At 42.7% G+C, this 19,430-nt stretch overlaps 1 protein-coding gene across 2 annotated transcripts in view; it reads left to right on the forward strand.

Moving 5' to 3' along the window:
- EGFR (epidermal growth factor receptor) overlaps nucleotides 1–19,430 on the forward strand; it is a 199,606-nt gene that overhangs the window by 170,472 nt on the left and 9,704 nt on the right. For both annotated transcript variants that reach the window (XM_070264449.1, XM_070264450.1), the window contains exons 22-26: nucleotides 11,343–11,498; nucleotides 12,403–12,478; nucleotides 15,790–15,936; nucleotides 17,360–17,457; nucleotides 19,035–19,202. In XM_070264449.1, coding sequence (XP_070120550.1) covers nucleotides 11,343–11,498; nucleotides 12,403–12,478; nucleotides 15,790–15,936; nucleotides 17,360–17,457; nucleotides 19,035–19,202 — 645 coding nt within the window. The remainder of the gene's footprint in view (nucleotides 1–11,342; nucleotides 11,499–12,402; nucleotides 12,479–15,789; nucleotides 15,937–17,359; nucleotides 17,458–19,034; nucleotides 19,203–19,430) is intronic.

Here is a 19,430-nt window from a genome sequence, read left to right on the forward strand (position 1 = left end):
CCAGGTGAGGGATAGGGAACCTATCACTCCACTGTGATGTAGAACATTCCAGGCCACTTGTATTAGTTCTTGGTGCCATGTCATGAGACCCATGTTGACAAATGTTCATGTACTCATAATAGATGAGCAGGCATGTGAGAGAGTGAAAATCATGCTGGATGAGGAACTAGAAAAGGAGCTGCGGTGCATTAGTCTAAGTAGGCTGCTGCGGAGAGAAGACACTGGCTCTTCTGTGAGCTTCAAGTGCATAACTTCCTGTGTAGGTCCCAGCTGGCCTCCAGCCTTCACTGCCCAAGTCAGTTCTCTCATCCCCATGGCTTTTCTGTTCCAGGTCAGGATTCATGAAGGTGAGGTCCGAGGGACAGCCACCACCCCACTAACTGTGCTGCCCCAGGGTAGTGATTCAGCTCCGGCCCCCAACTCCCATCCACAGGGGCCAGAGAGGATGACTTCTGAGAGCTACTCACCTTCAAAGCAGACACTTCTGTAAATACCAAGGCAACAAGACAGTGGACAGGTGACAGAGCCAACGGCAGATCCAATTACCAGATATTTTAGCAATTTGGATTATTTTTTTATTTTATTCTTGCATTGTTCCACTAAAGATCACCATTGAACTTTATCAGCCTAAATGATCATTTTACAGTATGTCATTAAAAAGCCAAAATTTGCTATGCTTTTATAGCATATTCATCAACTTTTAGACATTTCATGGGTTATTTCTTGAGTGTTTATCTGCCAGTGTTATGTATCCTGTGAAATATAAGACAACATTTCTTGTATTCCCAAACTTACAAAACTAGTAGGGGAAACAGATCCATACCTAGCTAACAGTGCAGCAGGAAATGAGTGGGTCAGAGCAGGAGAGCTACAGGCGAGGAGGACCAGGCTCCCGAAGGCTGCAGGGAAAGTCACACGGGGACCAGCAAAGTGGGCTAAGTCTGTCAGTCAAGTGCAGGGTACTGGGAAGACAGCAGTGGGCAAGCCAGCCTGTCCCTTACCTTCAGGAACCCTGGGCTGTGGCTGTGAGTGACAGGCCCAACCCTGTCCTAGTGGGCCATCTGAGGGGTGACACAAAGTAAGAGGTGGCCAACGCACTGGAGTGAGAGCCCAGAGTAGGCTGTGGCCAAGAAATGCCTAAGGGCCACCGAAGAGTGAGGGCAGCAGCAAGGAGCCTAGGCCGGGGAGGTAGAGGGGAGACCCCGCAGGGCTCTGCAAGCCCAGCCAAGGAGATGGCTGCATCTCAAAAGCAAAGGGCACCACTTAGAAATTTATTCATGATCAGACTTTTTTGGGAAGTGTTAACAGTAGTCTAAACAAGGCATGGGATGGCCTGATTCAAGGTCATGGCAAAAGGGACAGAGAAGAAAGGAGGGATTTAGCATTTAGGAGGAAATGATGACAATCACCGGCACCTACGGAGGACTCTTTTTTTTTTTTTTGGTGATTGCCACGGCAAGGTTACTTTTTAGTCTTTTCTTTTTTTTCTTTTTTTTCTTTTTATTTTTTTAATTGCAGTAACGTTAGATATAACATTATATAGCTTTTAGATGTACATCATAATAATTTCGAATTCTATGTAGATTACATCATGTTTACCACCCAAAAACTAATTATAGTCCATCCCCTCACATGTGAGCCTAATCACCCCCTTTGCCCTCCCCGCCCCTTCCCCTATGGTAACCACAAATCCAATCTCCATTCTATGTGTTTGTTTCTCGTTGTTTTTATCTTCTACTTAGGAGTGAAATCATACAGTATTTGACTTTCTCCCTCTGACTAATTTCACTCAGCTAATACCCTCAAGGTCCATCCATGTTGTCACAAATGGCCGGATTTCATAATTTCTTATAGCTGAGTATTATTCCATTGTGTATAAACACCACATCTTCTTTATCCATTTGTCCGTTGATGGGCACCTAGGTTGCTTCCAAGTCTTGGCTATTGTGAATAATGCTGCGATGAACATAGGTGTACATGTGTCTTTATGCCTTTGCGTTTTCAAGTTCTTTGGATAAATACCCAGCAGTGGGATAGCTGGATCATATGGTAGATCTATTCCTAATTTTCTGAGGACACTCCATACTGCTTTCCGAAGTGGCTGCACCAGTTTGCACTCCCACCGGCAGTGTACAAGGGTTCCCTTCTCTCCACATCCTCTCCAACACTTGTTCTTTCCTGTCTTGTTAATTATAGCCATTCTGACCAGAGTGAGGTGATACCTCATTGTAGTTTTGATTTGCATTTCCCTGATAGCTAATGATGTTGAGCATCATATGCGTGTTGGCCATCCGTATATCTTCTTTCGAGAAATCTCTGTTCAGATCTTTTGCCCATTTTTTAACTGGGTTGTTGGTTTTTTTCTTGTTGAAATGTATGAGTTCTTTGTATATTTTGGATATTAACCCCTCATCTCATATATGGTTTGAAAATATCTTCTCCCAATTATTAGGTTGTCTTCGATTTGGTGATGGTTTCCTTTGCTGTGCAGAAGCTTTTTAGTTTGATCTAGTCCCATTTGTTCGTTTTTTTTGTTTCCCTTGCCCGGTCAGACATGGGACTTGAAAATATGCTGCTAAGACCAATGTCAAAGAGCGTACTGTTTTCTTCTAGAAGTCTCATAGTTTCGGGTCTTACATTCAAGTCTTTAATCCATTTTGAGTTGATTTTTGTGCATGGTGTAAGGGAATGGTCTAGTTTCATGCTTTTGCATGTGGCTGTCCAGTTTTCCCAACACCAGTTATTGAAGAGACTCTCCTTTCTCCATCATATGCTCTTGGCTCCCTTGTCGAATATTAGCTCTCCATATGTGTGGACTTATTTCTGGGCTCTCTATTCTGTTCCATTGATCTGTCTGTTTTTGTGCCAGTACTATGCTGTTTTGGTTACTGTGGCTTTGTAGCATATTTTGAAATCAGGGAATGTGATACCTCCAGCTTTGTTCTTTTTTCTCAGGAATCCTTTGGTTATTCAGGGTCTTTTGTTGTTCCATATAAATTTTAGGATTCTTTGTTCTATTTCTGTGAAAAATATTATTGGAACTTTGATAGGGATTGCGTTGAATCTATAGATTGCTTTAGGAAGTATGGACATTTTAACGATGTTAATTCTTCCAATCCAAGAGCACAGAATATCTTTCCATTTCTTTGTGTCTTCTTCGATTTCTTTCAACAGTGTTTTATAGTGTGTGGTGTACAGATCTTTCACCTCTTGGGTTAAGTTTATTCTTAGGTATTTTATTCTTTTTATTGCAATTGTAAATGGGATTGTATTCTTAATTTCTCTTTCTGCTACTTGGTTGTTAGTATATAGAAACGCAACTGATTTTTGTACGTTGATTTGTATCCCGTGACTTAACTGTATTCCTTTATTGTTTCTAAAAGTTTTTTAGTGGATTCTTTAGGGTTTTCTAGTTATAAAATCATGTTGTCTGCAGAGAATGACAGTTTCACTTCTTCTTTTCCAATGTGGATCATTTTTATTTCTTTTTCTTTCCTGATTGCTCTGGCTAGAACTTCTAATACTATGTTAAATAAGAGTGGTGACAGTGGGCATCCTTGTCTGATTCCTGTTCTTAGAGGGATAGCTTTCAGTTTTCCTCTGTTGAGAATGATATTTACTGTGGGTTTGTCATATATGGCATTTATTATGTTGAGGTATTTTCCTTCTATTCCCATTTTATTTAGAGTTTTTATCATAAATGGATGCTGTATCTTGTCAAATGCTTTCTCTGCATCTATTGAGATGATCATGTGATTTTTGTTCTTTTTTTTTTAAGATTTTATTTTTCCTTTTTATCCCCAAAGCCCCCCGGTACATAGTTGTGTATTCTTCGTTGTGGGTTCTTCTAGTTGTGGCATGTGGGACGCTGCCTCAGCGTGGTCTGATGAGCAGTGCCATGTCCGCGCCCAGGATTCGAACTAACGAAACACTGGGCCGCCTGCAGCGGAGCACGCAAACTTAACCACTCGGCCACGGGGCCAGCCCCTGTGATTTTTATTCTTCATTTTATTAATGTGGTGTATCACGTTGATAGATTTGTGCATGTTGAACCATCCCTCCATCCCTGGAATGAAACCCACTTGATGATGAGGTATGATCTTTTTAATGTATTGTATTCGATTTGCTAGTATTTTGTTGAGGATTTTTGCATCGATATTCATCAGTGATATTGGCCTGTAATTTTCTTTTTTGTGTTGTCCTTGTCTGGTTTTGGTATCAGGATAATGTTGGCTTCATAGAATGAGTTAGGAAGCCTCCCCTCCTCTTCAATCTTTTGGAAGAGTTTGAGAAGGATGGGTATTAAGTCTTCTTTGAATGTTTTGTAGAATTCACCAGGCAAGCCATCTGGTCCTGGACTTTTATTTTTTGGGAGGTATTTGATTGCTGTTTTGATCTCCTTACTTCCCTTGTAGAACCACTTTTGCTGTATCCCACAGATTTTGGTGTGTCGTATTTTCATTTTCATTTGTCTCCAGGAATTTTTTTATTTCTCCTTTGATCATTGACCCAATCATTATTCAATAGCATTTTGTTTAATCTTGACATTTTTGTGGCTTTTCTTGTTTTCTTCCTGTAGTTGACTTCTACTCTCGTACCTTTGTGGTCAGAAAAGATGTGTGGTATTATTTTGATCTTCTCAAATTTATTGAGACTTGTTTTGTGGCCCAGTATGTGATCAATCCTGGAGAATGTTCCATGTGCATTTGAAAAGAATGCATATTGTGTGGTTTTTGGATGACGTGTTCTATATTTATCTGCTAAGTCCATCTGGTCAAATGTGTCATTTAAGGTCAGTGTCTCCTTATTGATGTTCTGTTTGGATGATGTATCCATTGGTGTAAGTTGAATGTTAAAGTCCCCTACTATTATTGTTACTGTCTATTTCTCCTTTTATGTCTGTTAATAGTTGCTTTATATATTTAGGTGCTCCTATATTGGGTGCATAGATATTTACAAGTGTTATATTTTCTCGTAGGATTGTCCCTTTATCATTATGTAGTACCCTTCTTTGTCTCTTGTTACAGTTTTTGTTTTAAAGTCTATTTTGTCTGATTTAAGTACTGCTACCCCTGCCTTCTTTTCTTTGCCGTTTTCATGGAATATCTTTTTCCATCCTTTCACTTTCAGTTGGTGAATGTCTTTAGGTCTGAAGTGTGTCTCTTGTATGCAGCATATACATGGGTCTTGTTTTTTTATCCAATTGGCCACCCTATGGCGTTTGATTGGAGCATTTAGTCCATTGACGTTTAAAGTAGCTAGTGATAAATATGTATTTGTTGCCATGTTGTTACTTTTTTTTTCTGGGTGTTTTAGTACTTGTTCTCTGTTCCTTTCTTTTTCTCTTGCTCTCTTCCCTTGTGGTTTGATGACTTTGTTTAGTAATATGTTTGGTTTCTTTTGTCTTACTTTTTTGCTTACTTACAGGTTTCTGATTTGTGATTACCGTGAGGATTCTATTTAATATTCTGTGTATATAACAGTCTATATCGAGTTGATAAACTCTTTAGCTTGACCTTTTTCTAAAAGCTCCACTTTTTCACTCCCCTCCTCCCACATTTTATGTTTTTGAAATCGTATATTGTCTGTTGTTTAGTGTGTGTCTATCCATTACCCTCTTCTCATTGAAATAGGTGATTTTAGTATATTTGTCTTTTAACCTTCATATTCTCTTCATAGGTAGTTGATCTGCTACCTTTACTATATTTTTACCTTTGCAAGAGATTTTATTGCCTGGTTTTTTTATAATTTTTTTTATCTCTATTTGTGGTCATTGCTCTCCCACTTAAATAAGTCCCTTCAGCATTTCTTGTAGAACTGGTTTCTTGGTGATAAACTCCTTTATTTTTTGCTTGTCTGGGAAGCTCTTTATTTCTCCTTCCATTCTGAATGACAGCCTTGATGGATAGAGTCTTCTTGGCTGTAGGTTTTTTCCTTTGAGTACTTTAAATATGTTGTGCCCGTCTCTTCTCACCTGTAGGGTCTCGGCTGTGAAGTCTGCTGATAGCCTGATGGGCTTCCCTTTATATGTCACTTGTGGCCTTTCTCTTGCTGCTTTTAGGATTCTCACTTTATCTTTTATTTTGGACATTTTAATTATAATATGTCTTGGTGTGGACCTCTTTGGGCTTATCTTGTTTGGAGCTCTCTGTGCTTCCTGTACTTGGATATCTGTTTCCTTCCTTAGGTTAGGAAAATTTTCATCTATTATTTCCTCAAATAAATTTTCTGCCCCTTTGTCTCTCTCTTCTCCTTTTGGGACACCTATAATCTGAATGTTAGCATGCTTGATATTGTCCCAGAGTTCCCTTAGACTGTTCTCATTCTGTCTAATTCTTTTTTTCTTTTTTCTGTTGAGCTTGGGTGATTTCCTGTATTCTTTCATCTAGCTCACTGATCCATTCTTCTGCATCCTCTACTCTGCTATTGAGTCCCTCTAGTGAATTTTTCATTTCCAGTATTGTATTCTTTATTTCTGATTGGTTCCTTTTTCTATTTTCCAGTTCTTTGCTGATGAGCTGACTGTGGTCATCCAGTCTTCTCCCAATATCTGTGAACATCCTTATGATATTTTGTTTGAACTCTTTGTTGAGTACGTTACTTCTTTCTGTTTCATTTAGTCCTTTTTCTGGGGTTTTGTCCTGTTCCCTTGCTTGGAAATTGTTCCTTTGTCTCCTCATTATACCTCTTTCTCTGTGCTTATTTCTATGTATTAGGTGAGTCTGCTATGTCTCCTGATCCTGGAGAAGTGGCCTTATGTATGAGATGCCTTATGAGGCCCAGCAGTATGCTTCCCTCTTATCACCAGACCAAATGATCCAGGATTGACCCCTTTGTAGGCTACTTGTGTCCCTTCTGCTGTGGCAGGGTTGCTCTTCCTGCAGGGACCCAGGGAGTCTAGTCTTTCCTTCCCTGGCCAGCTGTTTGTAAATCTGGTTTGGGCAGCCTCAGCACTGTTGGCTACAAAGTCTATCAGCACACTCCTATTGCAGTTTTCCTCTTTACTGGGTGGTACCCAGTGTAGCTGGTTGCTAGGCTTAGGGGCCTAGAGTTGTGATAGGCCTCAGGCCTACAAGGCTATGGTCACCTCTCTTAGGAGTGCAGCTGAATGGCACTGGCCGCAGGCACGGGAGCACTCAATTGTTTCAGGCTTTGGAAGGTGGGGCTGATCCTTTTTACGGCTATTGTGAAGCACAGGTCTTCTGCCACTGATAAGCCTCACTCCCCACAGGGCCACACACACTGTCAACATTGTCCTGGTCCATGCACACTTCTCAACCCCCTGGAGCGTACCCTGATGCCACACTGCAGAGGCCCCCACCTCTCCACCAATGCCCCCCACAGTTCACCTGGTCCTCACACAGGCCCTGCCCCACAGAGGTGGACACACTCTCCTGCCTGTAGAGGATCAAGGCACCCAGTCATTGCAGGCTGAAAAGTATCCTGAGGGCTTGCTATTGGGTGGGGCTGGTCCCTAGGATGGGCTGCCTGCCCTGGCTGAACTGGATTAAATCTGTGCTCTTGTGGGTATGGCAGACCCCTGGGAAAACAGGCCAAGGGAAGAACTTCAGTGGCGCCCACTGGGGTCTGTGTCAGCACACCTGGACCAGGTCAGAACAATGGCCCCCACCAATGTCTCAGTCCCTAGGCAGGACTCTTGCTGGGCACCATCTAAGTGCTCTGTGTGGGTTAACTCATTTAACCTCTGGTTAGCCCATTTTACACATAGGGAAACTGAGGCACGGGTGTTTAAGTAACAAGGTCTCAAGCTAGTAAGTAGCAAAATCAGGATTTGACCCCAGGCAACTGTGCTCCAAAGTGCGTGCTCTTCACCAGGACTCAATATCACAGCTCAGGGTGGAACCCATAGCCAGTGAGCCTAGCTGTCCTCTGCCCCTGCACAGTAGGATGTTGGTGCTACACAATCTCTGTCTGCAAATAGGAAATCCAGATAATTTCTTGCCTCTTCTGAGGGCAGGGCCTTAATAGTGGGTAACCCATGCCATTGACTTTACTCTGTCAAAACCATCTGCCAATCTGTCCACTTCCTACTTTCTGCCACTTCTGTGTTCACTAAGTCAGCACTCACCCGGACTTCTCCATATGGTGGTTTATAAAATAGAATAGAAATGGAGCCCATTGCCGCCTCTCACTCTGGACTCCTCCCAAGAGTTGTAGCATGTTGCAGCCCCTGGGAAAACAGAGCCCGTAAATGTCAACCCGACCACCCTCAGTCCTTTCTTCTTCCGTCGGTGTTGTGCCAGAAAAATCTTTACAATCCCTGGGAAGCATATCCCCTGTTCTCCTTTTGTACACTGAGGTTCCAGATTGGCTCTTCAAACTCCCATTTAACCTCAGTATTTCAAAAATTCATCCTAGCTGTCCTGTAGTAATTAGCAAAAGTAAATACATTAAATTAATTTAAAGTGAGGATCTCAGAGAAGAATCAGGAAATGAGTTTTCCAAGAGGCTACACTGAGGCTTATGCTGATATTGCTCCCTGTGGTGTCTCTATTTAGATTCTGAGAGTTCATGAGCAAAATCACTGCTCTTATCTTTGGTGACTGGTTAAAATATAACTCTGCTGGGCACTGAGATGGCCTTTCAAACTGCGTCTATAGTGTGGGACAGAGACTGATGAATAGAGTCTTATCTAAATTCAAATGGTCTAATCTCTTTGTCCCCAAATTATCTCTGATTTAAACCCCTCTGGCTGATTAGCTGTGTGTTCCGGAATATGTAAACCGCTCTTTCCTCTGCTTTCCCAAGCCATCTCTGAAGACTGATGTTCTGAGAAAACATCTCAGTTTATTCCAGTTGCTTTGATCCTTTAAAGATCCTAGGGGTATGGGAAGTGGGTTGCGGGTTGAGTTCAGTTCAATTTATTAGATTTACACGACAACATGAACTTAGCAGCACAGGGCCAAGGTGCTGGGGTGTTGGGTTTTTGGGGGGTTTTTTGGCATCCCAAGCAGCCTTTGGGCCAACAGGCGAGTTTCACTTGGAGGTCCCAGCAGGAAATTAAGGACAGAGTCCCGATGGCACTCGGAGGACTTGGTCTGTGAAGCATCATCCCAGACTCTGGACCCTCAGGGTTGGCTCTCAAGGCAGTCTTGTGGCTGCCAGGACTGCCAGCACCAAAAGAGGCTTCTAAACAGATGCGTTTGAAATGCCTGGCACATCATCAGTGCTCAGAACTGTCAGTTGCTACTGTCATTCATTCATTCCTTCATTCATTCTTCAACAAACTTTTGTAAAAATGGGTTCAGTGTACCAGATTCTCTTTTAGGCATTTATAGAGGCAAAATGAAAGTTAGTGATGGTGGTTAAATGAAGCTGGAAATGCCCTCTGAAGTCCTCCTTGTGGGTTTAATGAACTCACAAACAACAGGAATTTTAAATAAAGGGAGAGGTTGACTAGTTCCTGTGTGTAGGGACTTAAGTGTATTACTCTATGTATGTGAAACACCTACACAACACCTATCAGAGAGGCAGTCTTTAGGAAATGTGTGATGAAGCAATGAATGAAAGAGATAGAGGGTGGCAGGAAAGAGAGAAAGCAAGGGTAAGAGAGAAATACAGAGAGAGAGAGAGGGAGAGAGAAGGATGGAGAGAGAAAGAAAGGAGAGAACAATGAGCTAATACAGCCTGGAATGCAGATGGTGGATCCAACCAGGCAAGAGGCCAAGCATAATTAACCCTTTCTGAAGGGATGAGAGTACATCATAGTCAATAAATCGAGGTCTTGATCTTTTATAAGAGACGGGGGACCAAGCACAGAAAAGTCATGGTCCCAGGAATCACAGGGAGACTGACATTGATGAAAGGAGCCCCCTGTGAAAAACAGACCTTGAAGGCTAATTCTTGTCAGTGTCTTTATAAGATCTTACTTTCCTATGCTGGCTAGTTTTGCTCCAGAAAGAAAAATTTTAAAATTTTACTCTGATATGACAAGCCAACTAATAATTTTCAGCTAATATCTATGCAAAAGGAAGCAAAGAATTTGCCAGAAAATTTGGGATCCATCATTTTCTACAGCTCCTTCCTGCAGTTGCACAGAACAGAGATCTCTGCACAACTACAAAAAAGCTAGAGGGTAAAGCCGGGTGGGTTAAACCCATTTGTTTCCATTTTGTGCATTTCAATAAGCACTTCCCTGGTGCCTGCTCTTTGCTGGAGAGCTCATGAGTGTCAGCTGTGAAGGAAACTGGAAATATGGTTACCTCTCCTGGCTTGAGAGAGGAGGGGTGCATTTGTGAGTAGGTGGGAGAGGATGTGGTACAAACAGTATCAGATGTCTGCAGAATCTGATGCCCTTCTCCCGCCCCCCAGCTTCTCCTGCCTGCCAGTCTGGCCCTGCACAGAGGTGAGGACTGCCAAGCTCACGTCAATAGGTTGAAGCTTGATGGGGTCCAAGGGAGCTTGGCTCAGCTAGGCAGACATCAAATGAGGAGGAGTAGAGGCCAGAAGTGACCCTTGCCTGCCAGCAGGGAGGAAGTGCACATGACAAAGACACCAAGAAGGCTTTGGGCAAGGACTGGAGTTGGGGATAATATTTCTGGAAATTCACTATGAGTCTGGCACTGTGCTAGGTGCTTTTCAAATATCGTTTCTTTCTTTCTCTTAGAGTAGTGATTCTGATTACAACAGAATTATGGAGACAGCCAGAGAGATCATGTGGAGTGGCTCCTTGTAAAAACAAATTCAGTACCCACATGATTTCAATTAAAAAGAAAGCAAGAGAAAATAAAAATGGACAATTACCATCTTCATTGCAAGTGAATCCTGTAAGATAGTCCAGGAAAGCATGAGAGTGTGGCTTCACAACACTGAGAAGCATTGCTCTGCTCCAGCCTGGGGAGGCAAGTAACCCTCCCCACTTTACCCATTAACTAAGTGCAGAGAAGGAAAGACCCAGCAGGGGGCACAGTGGACAAGTTCCAGAGTAAAGTTTGGGCCAGGCCTCAGCCTTAGGGCAGAGCTCTTGCTCTGTCACTCTCTTCTGCTTAGTTCATCTGGGTTTGAAACTTGAGTAACTGGATGGAGAAAATTTAATAAATCAGCAGCTGGTTCTGTCTTCATTTATTTGCCTTTCATCCGTTCAGTAGATAGTTAACTAATGTTTACAAGGTGCAAGTTACTGTGTCCATCAAGGCAGGTACACAGGTGGGCTCATAGTCCCTGACAAGGAGAAGCTCAGAGTCTGGTGGGAACATGACATCAAATCCCTGCACGTGGGCACAAGCTTCCCTGGCGCACCGTAGGGCTTGCCCTCTCCATTGAGCTCTCCAGGGGCTTCTGCCAACCATCCCATTCCCTCACTGCATGGCCTCACGTTTCAGGGCATGAACTACCTGGAAGACCGGCGCTTGGTGCACCGTGACCTGGCAGCCAGGAACGTCCTGGTGAAAACACCACAGCATGTCAAGATCACAGATTTTGGGCTGGCCAAACTGCTTGGTGCGGAGGAAAAAGAATACCACGCAGAAGGAGGCAAAGTAAGGAGTTGGCTTGTAGACAGGAAAACATTTTCCTGCCAGCAGACTAACTGATGTGGGGGCAATCTCAGGACATTTTGAGTGAAGTCACAGCAGCTGCCACCAACACCTGGTTCTAGCCAGTGTCTTCCTCTGGCAGTGCAAGCTGAAACTGCTTTGGGAGCAGGATTTGCTGGGAGAGTGAGTAAAGATGTTTCTGATGTGTCCAGAGGCCAAAGGCAGTAAATATGAGTTCAGCTCCATCTCCAGGTGACAGTGATGGTTAGCCAAGGTTAGGTTTCAACCTCCCCCTCCAGGATAAAGCACCCTTCAGAAGAACAGCTGGGAAATGCCACAGCTAATTTGGTGGCACACTGCTGTTGAGGACATCTCAGAAATAGGGATAGCTCCCCATGTTGTTTCAAGAGCTCCCAAGGGTCTGGAACTCATGCTTGGCACTGGCTCCCTCCTCTCAGGCAGGCTTGGGGCTTCTCCAGGGGACTCTCTCCCAGCAGTGAGGAGGGCAGGTCTCCTGTTAGGTGCTCCGGAATGGTCTGGATCTGCTACACCCCACTTAAGTTTCACTGTGGCCTGCATGGCTCCAAGCAGTGGCCCCTGCAAACACCCACAGACACAGGGTGGATAGGACCACAGGGCACCCAGCTCACCAGAACAGCCCACAGACCAGAGGTCCTCAGCTGTGATGTAAATGAAACCAGCCCTGGGGCCTAAGAGAACAGTGCTGTTCTTTGCCAGATTTAAAACCTGCTCCTCCTGCTGGGGAGGAGCACTGGGCTTGGGGGATCTGGTGGGAGGGCTTGGCTTCCCCACGTTTGTCACTTGTAATTTGTACCAACATGATTTAATTTTGTCAACAGAGGGAAGCTAATAGTTGTCTTATTACTTTATCTCTCATTATCCTAAGGTACCTATCAAGTGGATGGCTTTAGAATCAATTTTGCACCGAATTTATACCCACCAAAGTGATGTCTGGAGCTATGGTGAGTCAAAATCCTGATGCAAATGAATTTGTACTGAGGCTAAATTGGCTTGTATTGTTTGTTGATTTACATTATATGCTCTGTCATTCTAGTATTTTTCTTCTGAGACAGTGATAATGTAATAGTTGCTATCTATTATGCTAAAAAAACATGACGAAGGAAATTTAGTCTACCATATAAATGTCGCTGGAGATATCAGTGAACTTGTCAAGAGAAGGTAACAGGAGGGAGAGGGAACTTGAACTTAGGAAATGTCTTTAGCTGTGAAATCAAACCAGGATTGACCTCTTGCCATGAATTTAAAGTGACCCAAAGGGAGATGACAAATCAGGCTTCATGGGGAAGAGTTTCGTGGTAGAGAAATGAGGTTTTATGATGGACTGATTCAGTGGCTATTATTTCATGTAGTGAATGGTGGTCTTTGTGTGTCGGAGAGAATGGCTTGACAAAAATGCGCTGTGAGGATGTGTCTGTGGGAAGAAAATAAGAATAGGGAAATAGTTATTGCTTCCAGTTCTAGTGAGGACCATTTCATCAGGATCCGATTGTCCATTTCGCCCTCACTGCACAGGCCTGTCCTCCGTCCTCAGGTATTTCCGTCTTCTCAAACATGCCTTTCACATTTTTGCTTCATTGCCTTTATACAAAGGATTTCCTGAGCCTACAAGGGCTTCACTGTTTGAGAAAGTGTCACTAACACATTATCAATGACTGCCATGCTAGGCAGTTTCACCTGTATTATCACCCTCAGTCTTCACATGTCACTCAGCAATCTGCTGAAAGCCTGCAGAACACCTTATCTGCTACATTTATTTGTGAATTATCAGCCTATCCCCACCTCCATAGAAATGTGTATTTGGGGAGAGCAATATTGACGGGAATTTCCTAGAGGAATTTAGTCATTATCACAAAACAAAATCATTCAGGATATCATCCATTTAATTTTCTTTTATAGCATTATTAACTTCCTAATATTCCAGAGGTATTGTTTTTAACTTCATGGGTCTTTGTCTGTCTCTTCTATTAGAGTGAAAGCTGTACAGAGAGATCTTTCTGAATAAGGGAAGTTTTGTATGTACCTCTGAGTGGAGCTGCCTGCAAATGATGAACTAGATAAGGAAATAAAGCTATTCTGATGCCTTTTTATTTTCAGTCATTTTCAAGCTATGTCTGCTCCCCATGAGGGATGGAAAGAAATGCATCTTTTCCCACTTCTGGATCCTGCCCAGTGTCATCTCCATTGTCACCACCCTAGCCCAAGCCACCTCTCTCCCTCATTGACCCACAGCAAGAGCTCCTAATAGGTCTTTCTTCCTGTTTTGCACACTCTCATCTATTCTCCAGACACAGATGAAATATATTTTTTTACTCTATTAGACTTTTACTTCTCTGCTTAACATCCTTCTTTGGTTTTCCAAATATGTTCCAAATGAAATCTGAACTCCTAACTATGATCAATAAGGTCATGAACGGTCTGACTCCTCCTGTCTTTCCAGTATCATGTGGCTCCCTTGTCCTGTGTGCTCCAGCCAGTGTGTGCCAACTCACAGCCCAGACTTGGTCCACATTTGCTGAATAAATGAAAACTTTCTTAAATTCAGTTACTTGATACCTTTGACAACCAGTCTCAGAAAGTCAGCATCACTCTAGTGGTCGTGTGTTCTTCATTTCAGTGGAGATTGTGTTGTCAGTGATTATAATCTGCTATCCCTGGTAGTACACTGGAATTTTAGACCATGAACCTGAATTTTTTTTTTAACTTTTCGTTAAGATTATGATAGTTTACAACCATGTGAAATTTCAGTTGTACATTATTGTTAGTCATGTTGTAGGTGCACCCCTTCACCCTTTGTGCGCACCCCTCACCCCCCCGTTCCCCTGGTAACCACCAATCAGTTCTCTTTGTCTATGTTTAACTTCCACCTATGAGTGGAGGCATACAGAGTTCGTCTTTCTCTATCTGGCTTATTTCATTTAACATAATACCCTCAAGGTCCATCCATGCATGAACCTGAATTTTTAGTTTAAAAAACATATCCTCTTACTCCACTTTCTAGTCTCCAGTCAAGGCAAAATATTTTAATAAATTGGGTACCTATGTATTCCATTTAGGAGTTGAAAAGAGACAGAATTCATACCACCTTCCAGTCCCACTCATAACCCACAACCAGGGACACACACTCCCCTCTCTTTGGCCATTTGTTCCCAGACCTGAAAAGCTTTCTTTCCCATGGAAATTCATTCTGCTTGTTTAAACCTAGTTAGGTGAGACTTAATTGACCTCATAGATCTGGAAATGATATTTTCTTTCTTTCACCAAATCCATATTGATTATATGGTGGGAAAGGATAGAAGAATCTATTTTCTTGCCCCTGGACCGTTGCTTTCCTTCATTTTCCAACCTTGCATTCTATATATTAATTCAGGTCATTCAGTTTTGGAATGGTCCTAGAAAATCCGAGCAGATCTGTGGTGATATGTATCTAGAGGCCAACTCTAAAGAAAATGGGTCATCAGACCAGTTGGAGAACAGGAAACTGCTGGGTTCCTGTTTCTGATCTCTCCCTGTGTAGTGTGGGGAGCCAGGCTCTGTTCCACTGAGGTCGTCTCTAGTGGCACCACAGGGCACCTTCGCTGTCCAGGTGGGAACAAGATCCCTAAGGCGTTTGCATGTTTCTAGAGCAGAGAATTCTATCAAAGGAGGCATGGAGATGGAAGGACCATCAGAGCTTGGAAATAGTCTGAAAAAACACCAATTCTAAAATTACTGCTGCTTTGATTTTTTTAATCATGATGATTGCTTGATTTTGAAACAAAAAGTATGGAGTTTTTATGTTTATCAAAAAGAAGATAGGGCTTTTTCTGTCTCTAATTGTTTTTATTATTTAAAAACACACAGTTTATAAGCTTGATGTGTAATCTCCATCCTTCCACTTCCATAGACACAAGTTCACTTACATTAGATGTCTGAGTGTTTAACTCCTGCTCTGTAGCATAATAATACTTAGATTATTTGAGTGGTTGTGCTGTCTTTGTTGTTATTACTAAAGTCTGCCATTTACTGGCCACTTATTATTTGCCTGGCATTGTCTGGACATTTCAGTTGTATTATCTTATTTGATCCTCACAACCATCCTATGAGACAGATACTGACATAATCCCATTTTACAGAGAGGTAAACTGAGGCTTCCAGCAATCAAGCAAATTGCCCAATAGGTTTTTAAACATTAGAAACAGTATCAACAATGATGACTAATAACAATTTGTCATGATTATTATCAGCTCATAAAGTGACTACTTCATCCTCTCAGGAGTCACCGTTTGGGAACTGATGACCTTTGGGTCCAAGCCTTATGACGGAATTCCCGCAAGTGAGATCTCAACCATCCTGGAGAAAGGGGAGCGCCTCCCGCAGCCGCCCATATGTACCATCGATGTCTACATGATCATGGTCAAGTGTGAGTGACTGTTGTGGCCATCCACACTCACACTTGCTGTGCCTGGGAAGGCACTGTTGCCCTAGCCAAACAATCGAGACTTTCCCTTCCCTAAAGAAATACTGTCACATTCTTTACGGCAAGCACTCAAGTCCAGAAACATCCGTAAATAACCCCGCTCAGACGTTCTTCAGGAAGCACTTGCTTGACTCATAGAGCATGGACCTGACATTTGCCCATGTTAGCAAGCAAATAAATAAAATCGAAGTCCTTCATAAGCCATTACACCAAAATATTCTATTCTCTGAGTTTCTCAGTGAAAAAGCCACCCCACATTTTAAAGCCTCTTACCAGAAAGACTGAATGTCTTTAAATGCCTAACAATGAGTAACCACGTGAGGCTAATAGAATCAACCTTTCTGCTTTAACTTAAACCTCTTAAATAGTGGAGTTATATGAGGTCTTCTGCAGTGTAGCAAGTAAACATTTCAATCCAAGAGTGTGTCACTTGATTGACGGTACTATTCCGTAAGAATCACAAATTCAGTAGGCTCTGAAGGTGACATTACCTGTGTGTTGAGAGTTTACACAAGAAAGTAGCATAGGGAGTACGCTTGAGCCAAGTTAATGTAAATATTTAATGCCTTTCTGAACTTTAGACCACAGAGTTCATCTATTTTAACTTCCTTGCTCTGGGCTGAGGAAGCTGGAATCCAGAAAGGTTACATGATTTGTCTAAGGTCACATAGCAGTCTGGCCTAAAATAGCTTGACATCCGGCTGGATAGAAAATAAATGGGAACCCTCATGAGGCATGAGGATTTCCAGTCAATAGTTGTTCCTCCAGTTTGTTTCATCCACACCCACATCACTGCATAATCAAATGCACTAGCATGGTTAGCAAAAGCATTCTCCTAAGGAAGGCTCTGAAATATCCCCCTCACACTTGATGCATGAATACTGAGCATGTAGTACGATGCAAGCAACAGGGTGTTTGAGTGGAGTTCTCAGACCCCAAGGTTCTTAAAGTCTTTCTATTTCCCTAAATTAAATCTAGTTTCCATCTTCCAAGACTGCTGAGTGAATATGCATGAGACTGAATGTCAAGTGTGGGCTTTGAGAGCCTGGGCACAAGGGCACGCTACAGTCAGCACAGTTCACAAATAGCGACACATAGAGTAAAACAGTTACATCACCCAAGGTGACAGCACCAGATTGCTGACCCTAGGAAGAGTAGGTGCATAAAATTCCAGGATGTTATTGTCATTCTGATTAAGTAATCAGTGCTAGTTTACCAAGACTGAAAATTCTATCCCAAAGATTAGGTTTCTTCATCAATTGTTTGTCTAAAAGGATCTCACCATAAATGCTTTCTTTAAGCAATGCCATCTTTGTCATTTCTTTCAAGGTTCTAATTGTACCGGTTTTCCTCATTCCTTCCCCAGGCTGGATGATAGATGCAGATAGTCGCCCAAAGTTCCGTGAGTTGATCATTGAATTCTCCAAAATGGCCAGAGACCCCCAGCGCTACCTTGTCATCCAGGTACCAGATCATAGTCTGCACTTCCAATGGGAAAAGTCCTTCTAGTGAGCATCAAATGTCACTGTGCTCTATCATGTACCAACACAGCCTCCTGCCTCTCGAGTCACGTCATTAAATCCTCAGTGCATCAGAGCAAGCCTTGGTTAAGGCACAGGCCAAATTGTGAACCAAGTGGAATTCATTTGTGGTGCCCCCCAACTCCATTCACCATCCCCATCTGAACTCTAGTGCTGAACTCAGCCTCCCACACACACAACTCCATGTATCATATTCATATTTCAGCTAGCCAAACCCTTAGCTAGGTATGATAGAAAAGCAGGGCTTGGGCGTCAGGCAAAGTAGGCCTCAAATCCTAACTCTCCACTTACCACGTTAGATTAACAAAACCAGGCCCATGGGGCTGTCTTAAAGATTCAATAAAATACTATATGTAAAATACATTGCATAGCACCTAAAGGTCTGCTTAGCAAATCCAGTGTGTGTGCATGCATGCATGTGTAGTTGGGTGGGCGGATGGCCCCACATCACCAAGCAATCGCTTCTTTGACACCAGCTGGGTATTCTAAAATTCAACTCAGTTCTGACGCTATCTACCTGGAGATAGCGTCAGATCCCACAGGTTAAGAGCTCAGTCCCACAAGACTGTCCCCTCAACTTCAGATGCCAATCCCAAGTCCAAGTTGTTACCTGTGCTTCTGACCTACTGGCAGTGGATTGAAGGCTCCCATGAACCCCTCCTTGAATTCAATTAATTTGCTAGAGCAGCTCTCAGAACTCAGAAAACCTGTTTGCTCACTAGACTACTGGTTTATTATAAAAGGATATAATTCAGGAACAGCCAGATGGAAGAGATGCATAGGGCAAGATAAGGGGAAAAGATGCAGAGCTTCTGTCCAGGCGCCACTCTCCCCGAATCTCCACCTGTTCACCAAGCCAGAAGCTCTCCGAACCCCGTCCTTTTGGGTTTTTATGGAGGCTTCGTTACATAGTCATGATTGAGTAAACCATTGGCCATTGCCAATTGATTCAACTTCCAGCTCCTCTTCCCTCCCCAGAGGTCAGGGGGGCGGGACTGAAAGTTCCAGCCCTCTACTCACATGGTTGGCTCCCCTGGCAGCCAGCCCTCTTCTTTAGGTGTGATCCTAAAGTTACGTCGTTAACATAACAAAAGACACCTTTATAGCTCTCATTACTTAGGAAATTCCATGGGTATTAGGATCTCCGTGGTCAGAACAGTGGATGAAGACCACATATATATTTCTCATTATAAAGCACAATATCCCAGCACCTAACAGCACAGTACACACTCAGTAAATGCTGCTGCTTCATCCCTTTCTTTTCTCTTGTAAGCTATTTGCAGTCATTCTGGGGCTTTTAGACATCAAGAAATTTTTAATATTTTAGTTTCAGGTAGGAGGAGGGGAGGAAGCAGCTATATATCAGAGAATCAGGGATATTTTATTATAAACTGGCAAACATACAGGCACCTGCTGACAATAGACCCCTAGCCTTATAGCCAGGAAGTGGAGTAGCATCCCACTGGATCTTTCTAATGGTCTCAAAAATCTCTGCACCAGGGGGATGAGAGAATGCATTTGCCAAGCCCTACAGACTCCAACTTTTATCGCACCCTGATGGATGAAGAGGACATGGAAGATGTCGTTGATGCCGATGAGTACCTCATCCCACAGCAGGGCTTCTTCCACAGTCCCTCCACATCCCGGACACCCCTCATAAGTTCTCTGGTATGAAATTTCACTCTCTCTCAAGCTCTGTCTACTGGTTTGAACAAATTGAGCTTTTGGAGAAAAACCCATCTAGTAGAATTCACATAGGTACAAAGAAGTAAATTTTAACCAAATGGTAAAGCCAAAATCAGTATGAATCAATTACGTGTATTAATTACTTTATTGCATTTCAACAACTGGATTGCAATCTTTTTAGGTCCACTAAGAAACAGAATTAAATCAGAA

This window comes from Equus caballus, chromosome 4 (genome assembly GCF_041296265.1).
Source record: "Equus caballus isolate H_3958 breed thoroughbred chromosome 4, TB-T2T, whole genome shotgun sequence".
In the NCBI taxonomy this organism is placed as follows: Eukaryota; Metazoa; Chordata; class Mammalia; order Perissodactyla; family Equidae; genus Equus; species Equus caballus.